A 21,298-nucleotide genomic window follows, 5' to 3' on the forward strand; every position below is an offset into this window, starting at 1 on the left:
CACATTCAGAAAAAAACTACATATAACTGAATAGGATAACTGAAGTGAGCACTAATATATATATATATATGAGTGCAAGCCAAAAATACATACTATATATAAGAATAAGGCTGCACATCAAACTTAGATAATGGTATGATGCCTCAAGCATATGGAAAAATATTGGAATATACAATGAAAAATGCTACTTGCTAATTTGAACATGTGAATAATGAATTGCATACCTGCCATGAATATTAGGAAAAAGGAGATATTTAGCAATCGCATTGATCAATGTAACTGAGCCCCAAGGCCTCGTCAAGGCATATCTCTATATTGGGGTCCCTAGCTCTGTGACCCTAACTGTGTGTCATCTCATTGCAATTAAAAACTGCTATGGGTGGAGAGGGGTAACTAAGGACTTTCTTATATAGGAGATGGAAAAAACATGGCCGAAAGGGGCGGAGCTGTGTTCACATTCAGAAAAAAACTACATATAACTGAATAGGATAACTGAAGTGAGCACTAATATATATATATATATGAGTGCAAGCCAAAAATACATACTATATATAAGAATAAGGCTGCACATCAAACTTAGATAATGGTATGATGCCTCAAGCATATGGAAAAATATTGGAATATACAATGAAAAATGCTACTTGCTAATTTGAACATGTGAATAATGAATTGCATACCTGCCATGAATATTAGGAAAAAGGAGATATATAGCAATCGCGATCATCATCATATGATCAATGCGATTGCTAAATATCTCCTTTTTCCTAATATTCATGGCAGGTATGCAATTCATTATTCACATGTTCAAATTAGCAAGTAGCATTTTTCATTGTATATTCCAATATTTTTCCATATGCTTGAGGCATCATACCATTATCTAAGTTTGATGTGCAGCCTTATTCTTATATATAGTATGTATTTTTGGCTTGCACTCATATATATATATATATTAGTGCTCACTTCAGTTATCCTATTCAGTTATATGTAGTTTTTTTCTGAATGTGAACACAGCTCCGCCCCTTTCGGCCATGTTTTTTCCATCTCCTATATAAGAAAGTCCTTAGTTACCCCTCTCCACCCATAGCAGTTTTTAATTGCAATGAGATGACACACAGTTAGGGTCACAGAGCTAGGGACCCCAATATAGAGATATGCCTTGACGAGGCCTTGGGGCTCAGTTACATTGATCAATGCGATTGCTAAATATCTCCTTTTTCCTAATATTCATGGCAGGTATGCAATTCATTATTCACATGTTCAAATTAGCAAGTAGCATTTTTCATTGTATATTCCAATATTTTTCCATATGCTTGAGGCATCATACCATTATCTAAGTTTGATGTGCAGCCTTATTCTTATATATAGTATGTATTTTTGGCTTGCACTCATATATATATATATATTAGTGCTCACTTCAGTTATCCTATTCAGTTATATGTAGTTTTTTTCTGAATGTGAACACAGCTCCGCCCCTTTCGGCCATGTTTTTTCCATCTCCTATATAAGAAAGTCCTTAGTTACCCCTCTCCACCCATAGCAGTTTTTAATTGCAATGAGATGACACACAGTTAGGGTCACAGAGCTAGGGACCCCAATATAGAGATATGCCTTGACGAGGCCTTGGGGCTCAGTTACATTGATCAATGCGATTGCTAAATATCTCCTTTTTCCTAATATTCATGGCAGGTATGCAATTCATTATTCACATGTTCAAATTAGCAAGTAGCATTTTTCATTGTATATTCCAATATTTTTCCATATGCTTGAGGCATCATACCATTATCTAAGTTTGATGTGCAGCCTTATTCTTATATATAGTATGTATTTTTGGCTTGCACTCATATATATATATATATATATATTAGTGCTCACTTCAGTTATCCTATTCAGTTACTGGAAAGAGACAGACCTGGAAAGAGACAGACAGACAGACAGACAGACAGACATGCATACAGGGACAGAGAAAGGCAGACAGGGAAGGAGGAGACAGCAAGAGAGACAGACAAATATAGATGGGGAAAGACACAGACCTTGATAGAGACAGAGAAATAGAGACAGACAAGGAAAGAGACAGGCAGACAGGGAAAGAGACAGACAGGAAAAGACATAGACAAAGAGACGGGGAGACAGACGGGGAAAGAGACAGACCTACAAAGAGACAGATGGGAAAAGAAACAGAGAGATAGAGACAGACAAAAAAAGAGACAGACAGAGACAGGCAGACGGGGGAAGAGACAGACGGGGAAAGAGACAGACGGGGAAAGAGACAGACGGGGAAAGAGACAGACGGGGAAAGAGACAGACGGGGAAAGAGACAGACGGGGAAAGAGACAGACGGGGAAAGAGACAGACGGGGAAAGAGACAGACGGGGAAAGAGACAGACGGGGAAAGAGACAGACGGGGAAAGAGACAGACGGGGAAAGAGACAGACGGGGAAAGAGACAGACGGCGAAAGAGACAGACGGCGAAAGAGACAGACGGCGAAAGAGACAGGCCTGGAAAGAGACAGGCCTGGAAAGAGACAGGCCTGGAAAGAGACAGGCCTGGAAAGAGACAGGCCTGGAAAGAGACAGGCCTGGAAAGAGACAGACGGAGCACATTACTTGGCTAATTTAGTTAAATCTGTGTGGAATATCTGTGGTGTTGAAATATACCGTATTTTTCGGACTATAAGACGCACCGGACCATAAGACGCACCCTGGTTTTAGAGGAGGAAAATAGGAAAATAAAATTTTAAGCAAAAAATGTGGTCATGACACACTGTTATGGGGCGAGGATCTGCTGATGACACTGTTATGGGGTAATGTCCTGCTCATATACTCCCCAGCCTGCTCATATACTCCCCAGCCTGCTCATATACTCCCCATCCTGCTATATACCCTCATCCTGCTCATATACTCCCCATGCTGCTCATAATATACCCCTATCCTGCTATATACCCTCATCCTGCTCATATACTCCCCATGCTGCTCATAATATACCCTAATCCTGCTATATACTCCCCATGCTGCTCATATACTCCCCATGCTGCTCATACTATACCCTAATCATGCTATATACTCCCCATGCTGCTCATATATTCCCCATGCTGCTCATATACTCCCCATGCTGCTCATATACTCCCCATGCTGCTATATACCCTCATCCTGCTCATATACTCCCCATGCTGCTCATATACTCCCCATGCTGCTCATATACTCCCCATGCTGCTCATATACTCCCCATGCTGCTATATACCCTCATCCTGCTCATATACTCCCCATGCTGCTCATAATAAACCCCTATCCTGCTATATGCCCTCATCCTGGTGTATGGCCGCATCCTGTGGCACATAAAAAAAAAAACGTTCATACTCACCTTACCTCACCTCACTCCCTGCAGCACCGCTCCTCTTACCGTCACCGTCTATGTCATAAAAATAGCAACAAAAAGAGGACAATGTCCTCCAAAAATCAAGTATTACTCACAGCAAGTTGGGCTGCAGTGTGTACATCGCCCAGGCCAAAAGCTAATGCTCTACCAGGATACAGCTAAACCCCCACTAATGTGGAAGCATCACAGGTGCAGATGAAGCAGATCACACACACACACCTCCATGGAATGGAGGGGAGGCGAATGCTAGATGATAAAACTGCACACTGGTGACTTGCATAGAGCGCTGTTCACATGCAGATGGCACAGTCACAAACCCGCAGCCTATTAGGTGACGCCCTTCTATTAGATCAGGCGGGCTGCCAAGCCGTACCCCACTGTGTATCATGCACGGACAGACACTCTACAATGCAAGGCCCAACAGAAAGGGGCCTGGCTGTATCCTGTACAAACAAAAAAATATGAGGTTTTTGTTGGTATTTATGGCCATAAAACGTAAGCCTACACCCTCGTCACGGGACCTCATGTCTGTAGGTCCCTACACTAAATATAAAAATAGCAACAAAAAGAGGACAATGTCCTCCAAAAATCAAGTATTACTCACAGCAAGTTGGGCTGCAGTGTGTACATCGCCCAGGCCAAAAGCTAATGCTCTACCAGGATACAGCTAAACCCCCACTAATGTGGAAGCATCACAGGTGCAGATGAAGCAGATCACACACACACACACCTCCATGGAATGGAGGGGAGGCGAATGCTAGATGATAAAACTGCACACTGGTGACTTGCATAGAGCGCTGTTCACATGCAGATGGCACAGTCACAAACCCGCAGCCTATTAGGTGACGCCCTTCTATTAGATCAGGCGGGCTGCCAAGCCGTACCCCACTGTGTATCATGCACGGACAGACACTCTACAATGCAAGGCCCAACAGAAAGGGGCCTGGCTGTATCCTGTACAAACAAAAAAATATGAGGTTTTTGTTGGTATTTATGGCCATAAAACGTAAGCCTACACCCTCGTCACGGGACCTCATGTCTGTAGGTCCCTACACTAAATATAAAAATAGCAACAAAAAGAGGACAATGTCCTCCAAAAATCAAGTATTACTCACAGCAAGTTGGGCTGCAGTGTGTACATCGCCCAGGCCAAAAGCTAATGCTCTACCAGGATACAGCTAAACCCCCACTAATGTGGAAGCATCACAGGTGCAGATGAAGCAGATCACACACACACACCTCCATGGAATGGAGGGGAGGCGAATGCTAGATGATAAAACTGCACACTGGTGACTTGCATAGAGCGCTGTTCACATGCAGATGGCACAGTCACAAACCCGCAGCCTATTAGGTGACGCCCTTCTATTAGATCAGGCGGGCTGCCAAGCCGTACCCCACTGTGTATCATGCACGGACAGACACTCTACAATGCAAGGCCCAACAGAAAGGGGCCTGGCTGTATCCTGTACAAACAAAAAAATATGAGGTTTTTGTTGGTATTTATGGCCATAAAACGTAAGCCTACACCCTCGTCACGGGACCTCATGTCTGTAGGTCCCTACACTAAATATAAAAATAGCAACAAAAAGAGGACAATGTCCTCCAAAAATCAAGTATTACTCACAGCAAGTTGGGCTGCAGTGTGTACATCGCCCAGGCCAAAAGCTAATGCTCTACCAGGATACAGCTAAACCCCCACTAATGTGGAAGCATCACAGGTGCAGATGAAGCAGATCACACACACACACACCTCCATGGAATGGAGGGGAGGCGAATGCTAGATGATAAAACTGCACACTGGTGACTTGCATAGAGCGCTGTTCACATGCAGATGGCACAGTCACAAACCCGCAGCCTATTAGGTGACGCCCTTCTATTAGATCAGGCGGGCTGCCAAGCCGTACCCCACTGTGTATCATGCACGGACAGACACTCTACAATGCAAGGCCCAACAGAAAGGGGCCTGGCTGTATCCTGTACAAACAAAAAAATATGAGGTTTTTGTTGGTATTTATGGCCATAAAACGTAAGCCTACACCCTCGTCACGGGACCTCATGTCTGTAGGTCCCTACACTAAATATAAAAATAGCAACAAAAAGAGGACAATGTCCTCCAAAAATCAAGTATTACTCACAGCAAGTTGGGCTGCAGTGTGTACATCGCCCAGGCCAAAAGCTAATGCTCTACCAGGATACAGCTAAACCCCCACTAATGTGGAAGCATCACAGGTGCAGATGAAGCAGATCACACACACACACCTCCATGGAATGGAGGGGAGGCGAATGCTAGATGATAAAACTGCACACTGGTGACTTGCATAGAGCGCTGTTCACATGCAGATGGCACAGTCACAAACCCGCAGCCTATTAGGTGACGCCCTTCTATTAGATCAGGCGGGCTGCCAAGCCGTACCCCACTGTGTATCATGCACGGACAGACACTCTACAATGCAAGGCCCAACAGAAAGGGGCCTGGCTGTATCCTGTACAAACAAAAAAATATGAGGTTTTTGTTGGTATTTATGGCCATAAAACGTAAGCCTACACCCTCGTCACGGGACCTCTTGTCTGTAGGTCCCTACACTAAATATAAAAATAGCAACAAAAAGAGGACAATGTCCTCCAAAAATCAAGTATTACTCACAGCAAGTTGGGCTGCAGTGTGTACATTGCCCAGGCCAAAAGCTAATGCTCTACCAGGATACAGCTAAATCCCCACTAATGTGGAAGCATCACAGGTGCAGATGAAGCAGATCACACACACCTCCATGGAATAGAGGGGAGGCGAATGCTAGATGATAAAACTGCACACTGGTGACTTGGGCCTTGCATTGTAGAGTGTCTGTCCGTGCATGATACACAGTGGGGTACGGCTTGGCAGCCCGCCTGATCTAATAGAAGGGCGTCACCTAATAGGCTGCGGGTTTGTGACTGTGCCATCTGCATGTGAACAGCGCTCTATGCAAGTCACCAGTGTGCAGTTTTATCATCTAGCATTCGCCTCCCCTCCATTCCATGGAGGTGTGTGTGTGATCTGCTTCATCTGCACCTGTGATGCTTCCACATTAGTGGGGGTTTAGCTGTATCCTGGTAGAGCATTAGCTTTTGGCCTGGGCGATGTACACACTGCAGCCCAACTTGCTGTGAGTAATACTTGATTTTTGGAGGACATTGTCCTCTTTTTGTTGCTATTTTTATATTTAGTGTAGGGACCTACAGACATGAGGTCCCATGACGAGGGTGTAGGCTTACGTTTTATGGCCATAAATACCAACAAAAACCTCATATTTTTTTGTTTGTACAGGATACAGCCAGGCCCCTTTCTGTTGGGCCTTGCATTGTAGAGTGTCTGTCCGTGCATGATACACAGTGGGGTACGGCTTGGCAGCCCGCCTGATCTAATAGAAGGGCGTCACCTAATAGGCTGCGGGTTTGTGACTGTGCCATCTGCATGTGAACAGCGCTCTATGCAAGTCACCAGTGTGCAGTTTTATCATCTAGCATTCGCCTCCCCTCCATTCCATGGAGGTGTGTGTGTGATCTGCTTCATCTGCACCTGTGATGCTTCCACATTAGTGGGGGTTTAGCTGTATCCTGGTAGAGCATTAGCTTTTGGCCTGGGCGATGTACACACTGCAGCCCAACTTGCTGTGAGTAATACTTGATTTTTGGAGGACATTGTCCTCTTTTTGTTGCTATTTTTATATTTAGTGTAGGGACCTACAGACATGAGGTCCCGTGACGAGGGTGTAGGCTTACGTTTTATGGCCATAAATACCAACAAAAACCTCATATTTTTTTGTTTGTACAGGATACAGCCAGGCCCCTTTCTGTTGGGCCTTGCATTGTAGAGTGTCTGTCCGTGCATGATACACAGTGGGGTACGGCTTGGCAGCCCGCCTGATCTAATAGAAGGGCGTCACCTAATAGGCTGCGGGTTTGTGACTGTGCCATCTGCATGTGAACAGCGCTCTATGCAAGTCACCAGTGTGCAGTTTTATCATCTAGCATTCGCCTCCCCTCCATTCCATGGAGGTGTGTGTGTGATCTGCTTCATCTGCACCTGTGATGCTTCCACATTAGTGGGGGTTTAGCTGTATCCTGGTAGAGCATTAGCTTTTGGCCTGGGCGATGTACACACTGCAGCCCAACTTGCTGTGAGTAACACCGTCTATGTCAGCGGCAGCGCCGCTGAGTGGAGCCATCCCCGTTCCCCTGCAGCATCGCGACGTCCTCCGGTGTCTGTGCCGGCAGCTGCGTGTGGACACGTGCGCACAGCTAGTCTCCACGCAAGTCAGCTGACCGGCACAGACAGGAGATCATGATGCTGCAGGGGAACGGTGAGTAATGTGTACTGATTCACTGCCCCCTGCGCTGATGATGATGTGCGGGGGGCAGTGAATACAGCCGCACATGATCCCTCCAGGCTGCAGTTGCCATGGGTGATCATGCGGGCCGACTGTTTATCCCTGCCTATGACCCCGCCCACCTGTTAGCGCCGGGTTCAGCGCTGAGAGATGATGGGCGGGAGGAGGGGCGTGCATATTAAATGAGCGGGCCCACGTGATCACGGCAGGCTGCTACAGCCTGTTCATGCCCCCCGATGACCCGCTCCACCGCAGCACCCTCATTCCCCGCAGCCACAGTCAGACCATAAGACGCACCCCCCACTTTCCCCCAGCATTTGGGGGAAAAAAAGTGCGTCTTATGGTCCGAAAAATACGGTATGTTGTGAAATGCTTCTATTAGCTTAGTTTTTGCCTTTTAATAATTACATTTCTATCTATTTGTTTTGTGGTTTTTGTGTGAAGAATAAATTTTTGTTAATACATTCTATTTTGTTAACAACAGAACAACAGTTATTAACCCGGGCGAAGCCGGGTAGTACAGCTAGTACATGAATAATACAGATACTGAGAATTACACCCAGTACACAGGATAGGAGAAGTGCTACTGTGCAGCATATATACAGAGTAATAAAGATCCTAAGAATTACATCCTGTATACAGGAGAAGTGGTACTGTGCAGTGTATATATACAGAATAATACAGATACTGAGAATTACCCCAGTACACAGGATAGGAGAAGTGATACTGTGCAGCATATATACAGAGTAATAAAGATCCTAAGAATTACATCCTGTATACAGGAGAAGTGGTACTGTGCAGTGTATATATACAGAATAATACAGATACTGAGAATTACACCAGTACACAGGATAGGAGAAGTGATACTGTGCAGCATATATACAGAGTAATAAAGATCCTAAGAATTACATCCTGTATACAGGAGAAGTGGTACTGTGCAGTGTATATATACAGAATAATACAGACACTGAGAATTACACCCAGTACACAGGATAGGATAAGTGATACTGTGCAGCATATATACAGAGTAAAGGTACCGTCACACTAAGCGACGCTCCAGTGATCCCACCAGCAACCTGACCTAGCAGGGATCGCTGGAGCGTCGCTACACGGGTTGCTGGTGAGCTGTCACACAGGCAGATCTCACCAGCGACCAGTGGAAGCGATGCTGCGCTTGGTAACTAAGGTAAATATCGGGTAACCAACCCGATAGTTACCTTGGTTACCAGCGCACACCGCTTAGCGCTGGCTCCCTGCACTCCTAGCCAGAGTACACATTGGGTTAATTACCCGATGTGTACTGTGGCTACGTGTGCAGGGAGCCGGCACTGACAGCATGAGAGCGGCGGACGCTGGTAACAAAGGTAAATATCGGGTAACCAAGGAAAGGGCTTCTTGGTTACCCGATGTTTACCGTGGTTACCAGCGTCCGCAGAAGCCGGCTCCCTGCTCCCTGCACATTCAGTTGTTGCTCTGTCGCTGTCACACACAGCGATGTGTGCTTCACAGCGGGAGAGCAACAACTAAAAAATGGTACAGGACATTCAGCAACAACCAACGACCTCACAGCAGGGGCCAGGTTGTTGCTGGATGTCACACACAGCAACATCGCTGCTACGTCACAAAAGTCGTGCTTAAGCAGCGATGTTGCTAGCGATGTTGCTTGGTGAGACGTGGCCTTTATACATATACTAAGAATTACACTCAGTATACAGCAGAAGTGGGTACTGTGCAGCTACGATGACTTTGGCTCATGGAAACCATGTCATCACACCCATGGGGCGTGATAACATGGAAATAGGGCCCACTAGTCTGGGGAAACAACGCCCCTGCAACTAGTCAAGGTCTTAATTTCCATACGAAAATGTAGGTTATAAAAACTTTATTTACACATTGATTTTATAGAATGATATTATACAGGGTTGGTTAGGAAGGGAATTTTCCTGAAAATGTGAATGCTGCTGGGTTGGATGGCATAAGGGACCTGACAGATTCCCTTCAATCATGGATCTAGCAATATTGCTGTTTGCTGTAAACAACTAGGCCTTAAGGGTGTGGACCTGTGAATGATCTACAAGCTATTTACCAATGGTGAATGCCACACAGGGAGGCAGCAAGTGAGTCAACTGAAACCTGCACAAGCCGGGACATCACTCAGTACACACATCCTGACTGACTAGATGGCTGGAATAAACACAGCACTTGCATTATCAAAGATTGTCATTGAGAATGTTAAGGCATTTATGATTTACTTTAGACAGTCTGAAAATGTGCTAGTGACTGGATGACCTTCTTATGAGTAGCTGAGACATTGATAAATTAAGTAAAAAAATGTCTTCACATCTATGGTCATGTCACTCTGAATTATTGTTTGACAGGACCAAGTTAAAAACATGAGGGAGCAAAACCAAAAACTGAAGGCAGAAGAGCAAGCATTGAAGGAAAAGATTTCATATCTAGAAAGGGAAACTGAGAAACTGGAAGAAGTAAGTATCCTTAACATCAGTCTGGTAATACAGCTCTGCTCATTCATTCATATGATCTGACCTGCTGTACCAGACATGGCCACACTTGATAACTCGTTAGCGGTAAGATGGTAGTGGCACTTTAGCGCGTGTTGGTGTGCCTTTATTCTGTTGATCAGAGGAGTCCCTGTTGTCCGATCCCCATTAAGTGATTGTAAACTCATACGCATAGTGAGTGAAATTATTAGGGAAACCAACCACCATTCCCACTTTCATTACAGATTTGTTCTACGGGAGTCGAGAGGAAACTGGTTTTCAAGGGAAAAGTGAGCGAAAACCTTTCCAGATGTGGGATTAATATCAAACATCAGATTAGATATCCGGTCAAAGGAGGAACGGCACTTGTCGTGTTTGAAGAGCCGTCTGGTAAGGATGAATGAACTCTCCAGTTCTAGTGTATTATTAGGATAAAGACCCAACTACACTTGCCGAACATGACCATTATACAACCGCCTATGAGCAGTTGTTTAATAGCATGACTAGTCAGGCTGGCCAGAATTCAGTGCACACAGAAGTTCATTAATGCGATCATAGAAAAACATTGTGATCGGCAACACATCTACTGTTTACATAGGGCAGTGTGCTAATGACTAGAGATGAGCGGACCCGTGGAAATTCAGCTCGGAGGGTGCAGCTGGACTACATAAAGTTTGGCTTGGGACCCGGACTTGAGCTGAACCCCAATGGAAGTCACTAATTGGCAGTTTGGGTCTCGCCCCACATGCAGCCAGCCATAAGCAGATCACTTCCAGGGGCAGGCGCGTGAGGTTTTTCCATTTCTTGTTTGGTGCACACTACATCTGATCACGCTGTTGTTACCCCCAGTGTGAGCCGATCAAACACTGCAAGTGGCCCGCACAGGGCTGAGCACCGAGCGTACCTGAGCACAGCGATGTTCCCGTGAGTGGTTAGTATACGTAAAGCACCCGAACTCTGTTTTTTTTAAGTCTGTGTTTGGTGCAAACACTGAACTTCAGATTTTCTCATCTCTACAGATGACAATCATTATTTTAATGCCAGCATGAACAAGCCACTCACCCGACAAACGAGCATTTAGCTTACACAAGTAAACACTAACAAAGGCTCATTTCTGATTATTGGCATGGCTAAATGGGCTTTTGTGGACAGAAAGAGCAAGAGGAATTAAAAAAAAGAATTGAAAACTAAGTAGCATAAAGAGTAACATAGGAAATATGTTTGTATTTGGCACAGTCAGGGTATTTTCCTTCAAGTAACTAAAGCCATTCACTTTATAGTTGCTGCTAGAATAATTCAGAAGAAGCATCACAAGATAAAAATTGAAGACTGCCACATCAATGTGAAGGCCGAGCCTATTGAACTTCTGGCCCTGGATACTCTCAGTGTAAGTAATCAGCTCCTGACATTCCTGTATCCTACAGCACTGAATATAAACCACGTTATGGGATCTGGTGGAGTAATAGGTGGGTCATGTATGGGTATATCTATGACCAAATGGGAATATTTTGGTAGCCTCTCTATGATATTGTCAGCCAGGAACATTAAAAGGAACGTATTATCAGACAATGACTAGAGCTGGTCGAACTCGCAAAAAACTAGTACCGGCGGGTCCCTGCTAAATTTCAAAGAAAAAAACAAAACAACCCTGGTCCCAAAATCTGTTACCCATATAAGTCTATGGGGACCAGAATCCGGAGATTAAAAATGTTGGTGGAAGGGATGGGGGGTAGGAGCGTGCGCGGTGTAGTCACTGAACCTCCGTCATGGTGGCAAGCTACTTCCAGGCCACACTTTCCCTTCCGGAGCCGACAATTAACCCTCATTGAATGTTCACTGCTTTCCCCACCCACCGGCGCGTGTAATTGGTTGCAGTTATACGTGCCCCTACCTGGAGTGGCAGCGTGTCAGCTGACTGCAACCAATCAGAGGCGCCAGGACGGCCGGTGGGCGGGGAAAGCAGTGCAAGTGCACCTAGGACGGAGTAATCCTATAACTGCATATACATTAAATGAAAGTAAACTCGGGACTACAGGAGAGGAGAAGGACTTGGGTATTCTCATTACAAATAAGCTGAGAAGCAGCACTCAATGTCAAGCAGCAGCTGCAAAAGCAAACAAGATTCTAGGGTGTATAAAAAGAGAGATTAGATCCCGTGATCCCAACATATTGTGACCCCTCTAAATCACTTGTAAGGCAACATCTGGAATATGGGATTCCGTTTTGGGCTCCACATTTTAAAAAGGACATTCAGAAGTTAGAGTCAGTTCAAAGGCGGGCAACTAGACTATTACAAGGAATGGAGGCCTCCCATATGATTAGAGGTTGAAAAAGTTAGATATGTTTAGCTTAGAAATAAGACGTCTCAGAGGAGATCTCATTTATATGTATAAATACATGTGTGGTCAATATAAAGGACTGGCACATGACTTATTTCTTCCAAAGACAATACTAAGGACCAGGGGTCATTCACTGCGAGTGGAAGAAAAGCGATTCCGACAGCTAAATAGGAAAGGGTTCTTTACAGTTAGAGCAGTCAGACTGTGGAATACCCTACCACAAGAGGTAGTAATGGCAGATACTATAACAGCTTTCAAAAAAGGGCTGGATGATTTCCTCAGTACACACAACATTGACGGTTATAAACGATTTTGTGACCAAATATAGAACTGGTGGAGGAAGGTTGATCTAGATGGACCTAAAGGGCCCGTCACACACAGAGATAAATCTTTGGCAGATCTGTGGTTGCAGTGAAATCATGGACATATTGTTCCATTTGTACACAGCCACAAACCTGACACTGATTGTCCACAATTTCACTGCAACCACAGATCTGCCGCAGATTTATCTCTGTGTGTGACAGGGCCTTAAGTCTTTTTTCAACCTTAGTAACTATGTAACTATGTAAGTGTCTGCGGATCAGTATGGTGGTATAAAAATAAATGAATAAAACAATCGGCAATTCTTGTATCTTAGTCTGACAAGTGGATGTTTTTACTGATAACCTGCCGGAAAACATACAATCTTTAGATTATTTTTATATTAATTATATTTAGGGTTTTCCCCTTAAATACTTTTCACAAAGATTGACAGTGGCATTTAAGGGTTTAACAGCACAGATCAAAGCCTACCTCCAATCCCCGCTGTTACAGCCAGATATCAGCAGTATAACACATCTAACATCTGCCATGTATGGCGAGGACTCTGCTCCTGAGTTTACTGAATACACCTGTGTGACCTTCACCTGACATGCACTGTATATGTATGGGAAGGGTTAAAAAAACCCTGACATCTTGTAATTTCCACTTATCTTAATCATCACAGACAGGATGTTAATGGAGGTAACTGTAACACCAGCATCCCACGTACTCTCACTAGGGGAGGTGCCTGAGCAACATAGTTAGATACTGTCTTGCTGGCTAGTTGTCAGGTCCTGAGTATCTTGTGCCCGTGTTTGCTGTGTCTGCTATCCCATCCCTGTCTGTACCTACCATACCCTCCAAACCTGCATGTACCAGCAATCCTGGCCGCATCTGTCTACACTAGAGACTGTACTTGTCCATACCTGAGCTCGTTCCTGCCCTGGCGGTCAGCTGCCTTAGTCCCACACACTTCCCTGGGACTGGCACCTGGCGTCTACCGGCAGCCAAGCCCATCCTCATCATCATATTCTCTGGCGAATACCCGGTAGGCGCTTAGTTATGCCCCTCCCATGTCAGGGTAAGCATGGGTTTCTCCTTTGGTCCAGTGGATCCACTCTTGCTCTCCTCCCTGGCAAGCGTTGCAATAACAAAGTATCCACTATGTAAAAATTGCTGAAAAGACAAGAGGTACAATATGGGGCCTTATCCTTGTGGGATAAAAGGGTGACAAACAAAAGGGTTGTTGGATTATTGAAGGTGATTTTATCCTTGTTATAGCTCACCTCATCTCCCTCCCTGCACATTGACCTCTGCATAGGTTACAGAGCAGACCTAGAAAACTAACCTATAGGAGGAAATAAACATTTCCATTGTTTCCTACATTCATGTAGATGCTGCATAGAATATCTCAAAATCATAATCATGTACAGAAAATAGAAGAAAACTACAATCAGAAAATAAAAATATTAGATAAAAAGAAACTGTTTCTACGTTGTTTTTTTCAAACTGGAGCAGATTGATTTATTCTCTGAGAAAACCAAGTTGGAGATTTAATGGATAGAATTAGGGGCACTTTGCACACTACGACATCGCAGCTGCGATGTCGGTGGGGTCAAATTGAAAGTGACGCACATCTGGCATCGCATGCGACATCGTAGTGTGTAAAGCCTAGATGATACGATTCCCGAGCGCAAAAGCGTCGTAATCATATAATCGGTGTAGTGTCGGCGTAATCCATAATTACGCTGATGCGACGGTCCGATGTTCCTCGCTCCTGCGGCAGGACACATCGCTGTGTGTGAAGTCGCAGGAGCGAGGAACATCTCCTACCGGCGTCACCGCGGCTCCCATAGGATATGCGGAAGGAAGGAGGTGGGCCCGCCCCTCCACTCCTATTGACCGCCTGCCGTGTGACGTCGCAGTGACGCTGCACGACCCGCCCCCTTAATAAGGAGGCGGGTCGCTGGCCAGAGCGACGACGCAGGGCGGGTGAGTCCATGTGAAGCTGCCGTAGCGATAATGTTCGCTACGGCAGCTATCGCAAGGATATCGCAGCTGCGATGGGGGCGGGGACTATCGCGCTCGGCATCGCAGCATCGGCTTGCGATGTCGCAGCGTGCAAAGTACCCCTTAGTGTATAATAATAGAAGAATCAGGGTGAATAGTTTTGGTTTCTAGTTATTTCATGAGTATGTATATCCAGGTATTCAGCACTGATACACAAGGTAACACCACATTAGGAATGACTGGTGAAAATGACTGCAGTAATCATTCCAAATCTCATTTGCTGTCCTACAGATGGATATGCGCCTGAGCCCACGGAAGATCCTAGTGTCTAATCTTCCAGCTTCTGTATCTGAAGAAGTTCTCCTTGACAAGCTGGAGCTATTTTTTGGCAAAACCAAACATGGTGGCGGAGAAGTTGAGAGCAGAGAGTTTCTTGCAGACTCCAGGAGTGCCATTTTGACATTTGCAAACCAAGGAGGTATAAAAAACATGTCATGTAGTGAATGCTTGTGTTCTGAGTGCTGATATCTCTATGATTGTGTATAAAGACTAAATGACCGATGACGTTACTACCATGTTTTTCCTAAAATAAGTCCTCCCCCAAAAATAAGTCCTAGCAGGAATTTTCAGCATTTTCGGTGTAAAGGGTGCTTTACACGCTGCTGCATCGCTAGCGATCTCTAGCGATGTCGAGCGCTATAGCACCCGCCCCCATCGTACGTGCGACATTTGGTGCTCGCTGCCGTAGCGAACATTATTGCTACGGCAGCATCACACGCACATACCTTGTCAGCGACGTCGCTGTGACCGCCGAACAATCCCTCCCTCAAGGGGGAGGTGCGTTCGGCATCACTGCGGCGTCACTAAGCGGCCGACCAATAGAAGCGGAGGGGCAGAGATGAGCGGGACGTAACATCCAGCCCACCTCCTTCCTTCCGCATTGCCGGTGGACGCAGGTAAGGAGATGTTTGTCGTTCCTGCGGTGCGATGTGTGCTGCTGCAGGAACGACAATCAACCTCGTACATGTGGCAGTAACGATATTAAAGGGAAGGTATCGCGTTTTTTTATTTTTGTATTAAAAATAGTGATTAAAATGAAAATCGCAGCTTCTTTAGTTTTTATTTAATTCTTATTTTACTGGAGGGACTGGGGGCTACCATGCTGGATTTGCTGTGTGTGTAATGACAGTAACTCATTCCTTTATGGCAGCCCCTGTGCATAGAGAACAGTAGTCGGGATCCGACCCCATGCAGTACGTTACAGTGGGCGTCTGCTGTAACCTGGACGCACCCCCTGGGCTGTCCAGACCACAGCAGAGGGAGGAGATCAGCGCCATTATTGTGGAGCTCACAGCGTGTGCTGTTTGCTCCACTATACCCCTGTCAATCGCCGGGATGTGTGAGTACGGGCCGCCTCCCCTCCCCCCGTTACCGTCTCCGATGACATCCCATCCCTCCGTTCTCCCCAACCCCTGCTCTGCCCCAGCTACTGCCGTCACCCCTTCCCGCCGGCGTTATCGTCTCCAATGACACCCCACTCCCTCCATTCTCCCAAGCCCCCGCTCTGCCCACCGCCGCAGCTCCCCCAGCTCTGCCCGCCGCCGCAGCTCCCCCTGCTCTGCCCGCCGCTGCTGTGTGTGTGTGTGTGTGTGTCACAAGGTCCCCATCAGGGGTGATTGTGTGTGTGTGTGTGTGTGTGTGTGTGGCACAAGGACCCCATCAGGCGTGATGTGTGTGTGTGTGTGTGGCACAAGGTCCCCATCAGGGGTGATGTGTGTGTGTGTGTGTGTGTGTGTGTGTGGCAGAAGGTCCCCATCAGGGGTGATGTGTGTGTGTGTGTGTGTGGCACAAGGTCCCCATCAGGGGTGATGTGTGTATGTGTGTGTGTGTGTGGCACAAGGTCCCCATCAGGGGTGATGTGTGTGTGTGTGTGTGTGTGTGTGGCACAAGGTCCCCATCAGGGGTGATGTGTGTGTGTGTGGCACAAGGTCCCCATCAGGGGTGAGTGTGTGTGTGTGTGTGTGTGGCACAAGGTCCCCATCAGGGGTGATTGTGTGTGTGTGTGTGTGTGGCACAAGGTCCCCATCAGGGGTGATTGTGTGTGTGTGTGTGGCACAAGGTCCCCATCAGGGGTGATGTGTGTGTGTGTGTGTGTGTGTGTGTGTGTGTGTGGCACAAGGTCCCCATCAGGGGTGATGTGTGTGTGTGTGGCACAAGGTCCCCATCAGGGGTGAGTGTGTGTGTGTGTGTGTGTGTGTGGCACAAGGTCCCCATCAGGGGTGAGTGTGTGTGTGTGTGTGTGTGTGTGTGGCACAAGGTCCCCATCAGGGGTGATTGTGTGTGTGTGTGTGTGTGTGTGTGGCACAAGGTCCCCATCAGGGGTGATTGTGTGTGTGTGTGTGTGTGTGTGTGTGGCACAAGGTCCCCATCAGGGGTGATGTGTGTGTGTGTGTGTGTGTGTGTGTGGCACAAGGTCCCCATCAGGGGTGATGTGTGTGTGTGTGGCACAAGGTCCCCATCAGGGGTGATGTGTGTGTGTGTGTGTATGTGTGTGTGGCACAAGGTCCCATCAGGGGTGATGTGTGTATTTGTGTGTGTGGCACAAGGTCCCCATCAGGGGTGATGTGTGTGTGTGTGTGTGTGTGCGCGTGCCACTGCATGTGAGTACCTGTGTGTGTACCGGTGATACTGTCTGCAGGGTTGTGTATCTAATCCTATCCTGTGTGATACTGTCTGCATAGCTGTGTATCTAAGCTCCTGTGTGATACTGTCTGCTGAGCCGTGTATCTAATCCTATCCTGTGTGATACTGTCTGCTGAGCTGTGTATCTAATCCTATCCTGTGTGATACTGTCTGCACGGCTGTGTATCTAATCCTATCCTGTGTGATACTGTCTGCTGACCTGTGTATCTAATCCTGTCGTGTGATAATGTCTGCTGAGCCGTGTATCTAATTCTATGTTGTGTGATACTGTCTGCTGAGCTGTGTATCTAATCCTATCCTGTGTGATACTGTCTGCTGAGCTGTGTATCTAATCCTATCCTGTGTGATACTGTCTGCACGGCTGTGTATCTAATTCTATCCTGTGTGATACTGTCTGCTGAGCTGTGTATCTAATACTCTCGTGTGATGCTGTCTGCTGAGCTGTGTATCTAATCCTCTCCAGTGTGATACTGTCTGCAGCGCTTTGTATCTAATCCTATCATGTTATACTCTCTGCAGAGCTGTGTATCTAATCCTCTGCTGTGTGATATGGTCTGCACGGCTGTGTATCTAATCCTCTCCTGTGTGATACTGTCTGCACGGCTGTGTATCTAATCTTCTCCTGTGTGCTACTGTCTGCTGAGCTGTGTATCTAATCCTATCCTGTGTGATACTTTCTGCACGGCTGTGTATCTAATCCTATCCAGTGTGATATTGTCTGCTGAGCTGTGTATCTAATCCTCTCCTGTGTGATACTGTCTGCTGAGCTGTGTATCTAATCTTCTCCTGTGTGATAAGCTGGTGTCACACATAACGACGACGACAACGACGTCGCTGCTACGTCACCATTTTCTGTGACGTTGCAGCGACGTCCCGTCGCTGTCGCTGTGTGTGACATCCAGCAACGACCTGGCCCCTGCTGTGAGGTCGCCGGTCGTTGCTGAATGTCCAGCTTCATTTTTTGGTCGTCACTCTCCCGCTGTGACACACACATCGCTGTGTGTGACAGCGAGAGAGCGACGAAATGAAGCGATCAGGAGCCGGCACTGGCAGCTGCGGTAAGCTGTAACCAGCGTAAACATCGGGTAACCAAGGGAAGACCTTTCCCTGGTTACCCGATGTTTACGCTGGTTACCAGCCTCCGCTCTTGCTGCCAGTGCCGGCTCCTGCACTGTGACATGTGGCTGCAGTATGCATCGGGTAATTAACCCGATGTATACTGTAGCAAGGAGAGCAAGGAGCCAGCGCTAAGCAGTGCGCGCGGCTCCCTGCTCTCTGCACTGTGACATGTAGCTGCAGCACACATCGGGTTAATTAACCCGATGTGTGCTGCAGGAGAGCAAGGAGCCAGCGCTAAGCGCGGCTCCCTGCTCTCTGAACTGTGACATGTAGCTGCAGCACACATCGGGTTAATTAACCCGATGTGTGCTGCAGGAGAGCAAGGAGCCAGCGCTAAGCGCGGCTCCCTGCTCTCTGAACATGTAGCACAGCGACCTTATGATCGCTGCTTCTGCTGTGTTTGACAGCTAAGCAGCGATCATAACAGCGACTTACAAGGTCGCTGTTACGTCACCGAAAATGGTGACGTAACAGCGACGTCGTTGTCGCTGTCGTTTAGTGTGACACCAGCTTTACTGTCTGCAGGGCTTTGTATCTAATCCTATCGTGTGATACTGTCTGCTGAGCTGTGTATCTAATCCTATCCTGTGTGATGTCTGCAAAGCTGTGTATCTAATCCTCTGCTGTATGATATGGTCTGCTGAGCTGTGTATCTAATCCTCTCCTGTGTGATACTGTCTGCTGAGCTGTGTATCTAATCCTATCCTGTGTGATACTGTCTGCAGAGCCGTGTATCTAATCCTATCCTGTGTGATACTCCTGCTGTCCTTGGTGACATTTTAGACATTTGTGGTCATCAACAAAATGGCTCTGCATTGTGTCCCTACATGTCATTCTCTGTTATCTGTTGTAAACACTCAGATTGGGAGGGGGGAGGCGTGCCATCACACACAGGAGAGCAGACTCCGCCCACTTTACTGCATATGTAATGTGAGCTTTTTTTTACAGTGGGATTTCTGTAGGATTTAAGCAGCTGCTCCCCCTAGTGTTTAACAGTGGAAAATATCAAACTTTTTAATTTTTTTTATATATTTTGTTAAATTAAAAACAAATAATAATATTTAAACAAAACATTAAAACATTATTACTTTACATTTTTTCAGTTATTGAAATTTTTTTTTTTTGACGATACCTTCCCTTTAAGGAAAGGAGCGACGTGTCAACGATCACCGTTTTTGAAGGATTTTGCGATCGTTGATCGTCGCTCCTAGGTGTCACACGCTGCAATGTCGCTACTGGCGTCGGATGTGCGTCACTAACGACATGACCCCGACGATATATTGGTAGCGATGTCGCAGCATGTAAAGCACCCTTTAGGCTTAAATATAAGCCCTAGTCTCAGTTCAATAGTGAAGTGTCCATGCAGCTAAAAAAGTTAAAGAATACTGCAGGACCCTTCATTATAAGAGCAGACACCCCCAGAAGAAAGACCGAAGACCTCGCAATCATACTCAGCAGATGTCAAATGGGAGGACCTGTGCTGGATTGCACACCCATAGACATCAGATCACACACCCACACATCAGATCATGCACACAATCAGATTGCATACCCACACACATCAGATTGCACACACACACACACACATGAGATCTCACACACATCAGATCGCACACCAGATCACACACACACACACACACATCGGATCGCGCACACAAACAAACATTGGGCAATACCGATTGCTTCTGGCTGGCAGAGAATCCTGGGTAACAGTGCGGTGGAACACATAGGATTTGCGATGGAACGCATCAATGCATTTCACCACCGAGTAATCCATGCGTGGTCTGGCACTGTGAGGGTGAGTTCTGACATTTTCCTGGTGTGTGTGGCGTTCGCTACACATGCTGGGACCTGGGCTACCTTTATTTGCAGTTGCCTCTCCTTGTGAACATGGAAGCGGTTTCTGATATGTTACAGGTAAATGTGTTGCTTTATATACTTCTACATTTTTGAATTTGAGGCTGCATGGCACAATCACAATATTAAATATAGTGTAGGACCCCCCTATTGAGATTTGCCGTGACGCGGCAGGGGTGGCTCAAAAGGTTGATCAATTTTTTGCTAAAAATCTCATTTTTGTATTGTAGCACAGTTGGAATTTTTTGTGAATTTACCCTTTCAATTTTTCGCACGCCATTTTTCAAGCAGTGCTGGCTCCCCCCTTTTGACTTAAATATGAGTGTCTGAGCAAAAGGTCTGAATACTTATGACCATGTGATATTTCAATTTTTCTTGTTTAAAAAAATTTGCAAAAACTTCTACATTTCTGGGGTTTTTTTTCTGACAAGATGGTGGATGGGGTGCAGAGTGTACATTAATGAGAAATAAAATGAACTTTTTTGAATTTACCAAATGGCTGCAATGAAACAAAGAGTGAAAATTTTAAAGGGGGTCTGAATACTTTCCATACCCACTGTAGTATAATTAAAGCATCAATTCTTGTAGGTACACTTGCACATAGCTTTGGAAGGAAAATCTTCTATGGATATAAGCTTGTACAAATCCTCCTGTCTCTCCATTCAGTCACAGACAGATTTGACGATGATATTCGGCTGTGTAAGGGCCATATCATTACTTTAAAGGGAA

The 21,298-nt window shown here is 46.1% G+C and overlaps 1 protein-coding gene across 3 annotated transcripts in view; it reads left to right on the forward strand.

Annotated features, from left to right (window-relative positions):
• Positions 1 to 21,298, forward strand: part of IFI35 (interferon induced protein 35) — a 115,713-nt gene that overhangs the window by 88,400 nt on the left and 6,015 nt on the right. For all 3 annotated transcript variants that reach the window (XM_075349965.1, XM_075349966.1, XM_075349967.1), the window contains 4 exons: positions 10,119 to 10,226; positions 10,487 to 10,631; positions 11,522 to 11,628; positions 15,182 to 15,368. In XM_075349965.1, coding sequence (XP_075206080.1) covers positions 10,119 to 10,226; positions 10,487 to 10,631; positions 11,522 to 11,628; positions 15,182 to 15,368 — 547 coding nt within the window. The remainder of the gene's footprint in view (positions 1 to 10,118; positions 10,227 to 10,486; positions 10,632 to 11,521; positions 11,629 to 15,181; positions 15,369 to 21,298) is intronic.

The sequence above is a fragment of the Anomaloglossus baeobatrachus genome, chromosome 5 (assembly GCF_048569485.1).
Source record: "Anomaloglossus baeobatrachus isolate aAnoBae1 chromosome 5, aAnoBae1.hap1, whole genome shotgun sequence".
Classification (NCBI taxonomy): Eukaryota; Metazoa; Chordata; class Amphibia; order Anura; family Aromobatidae; genus Anomaloglossus; species Anomaloglossus baeobatrachus.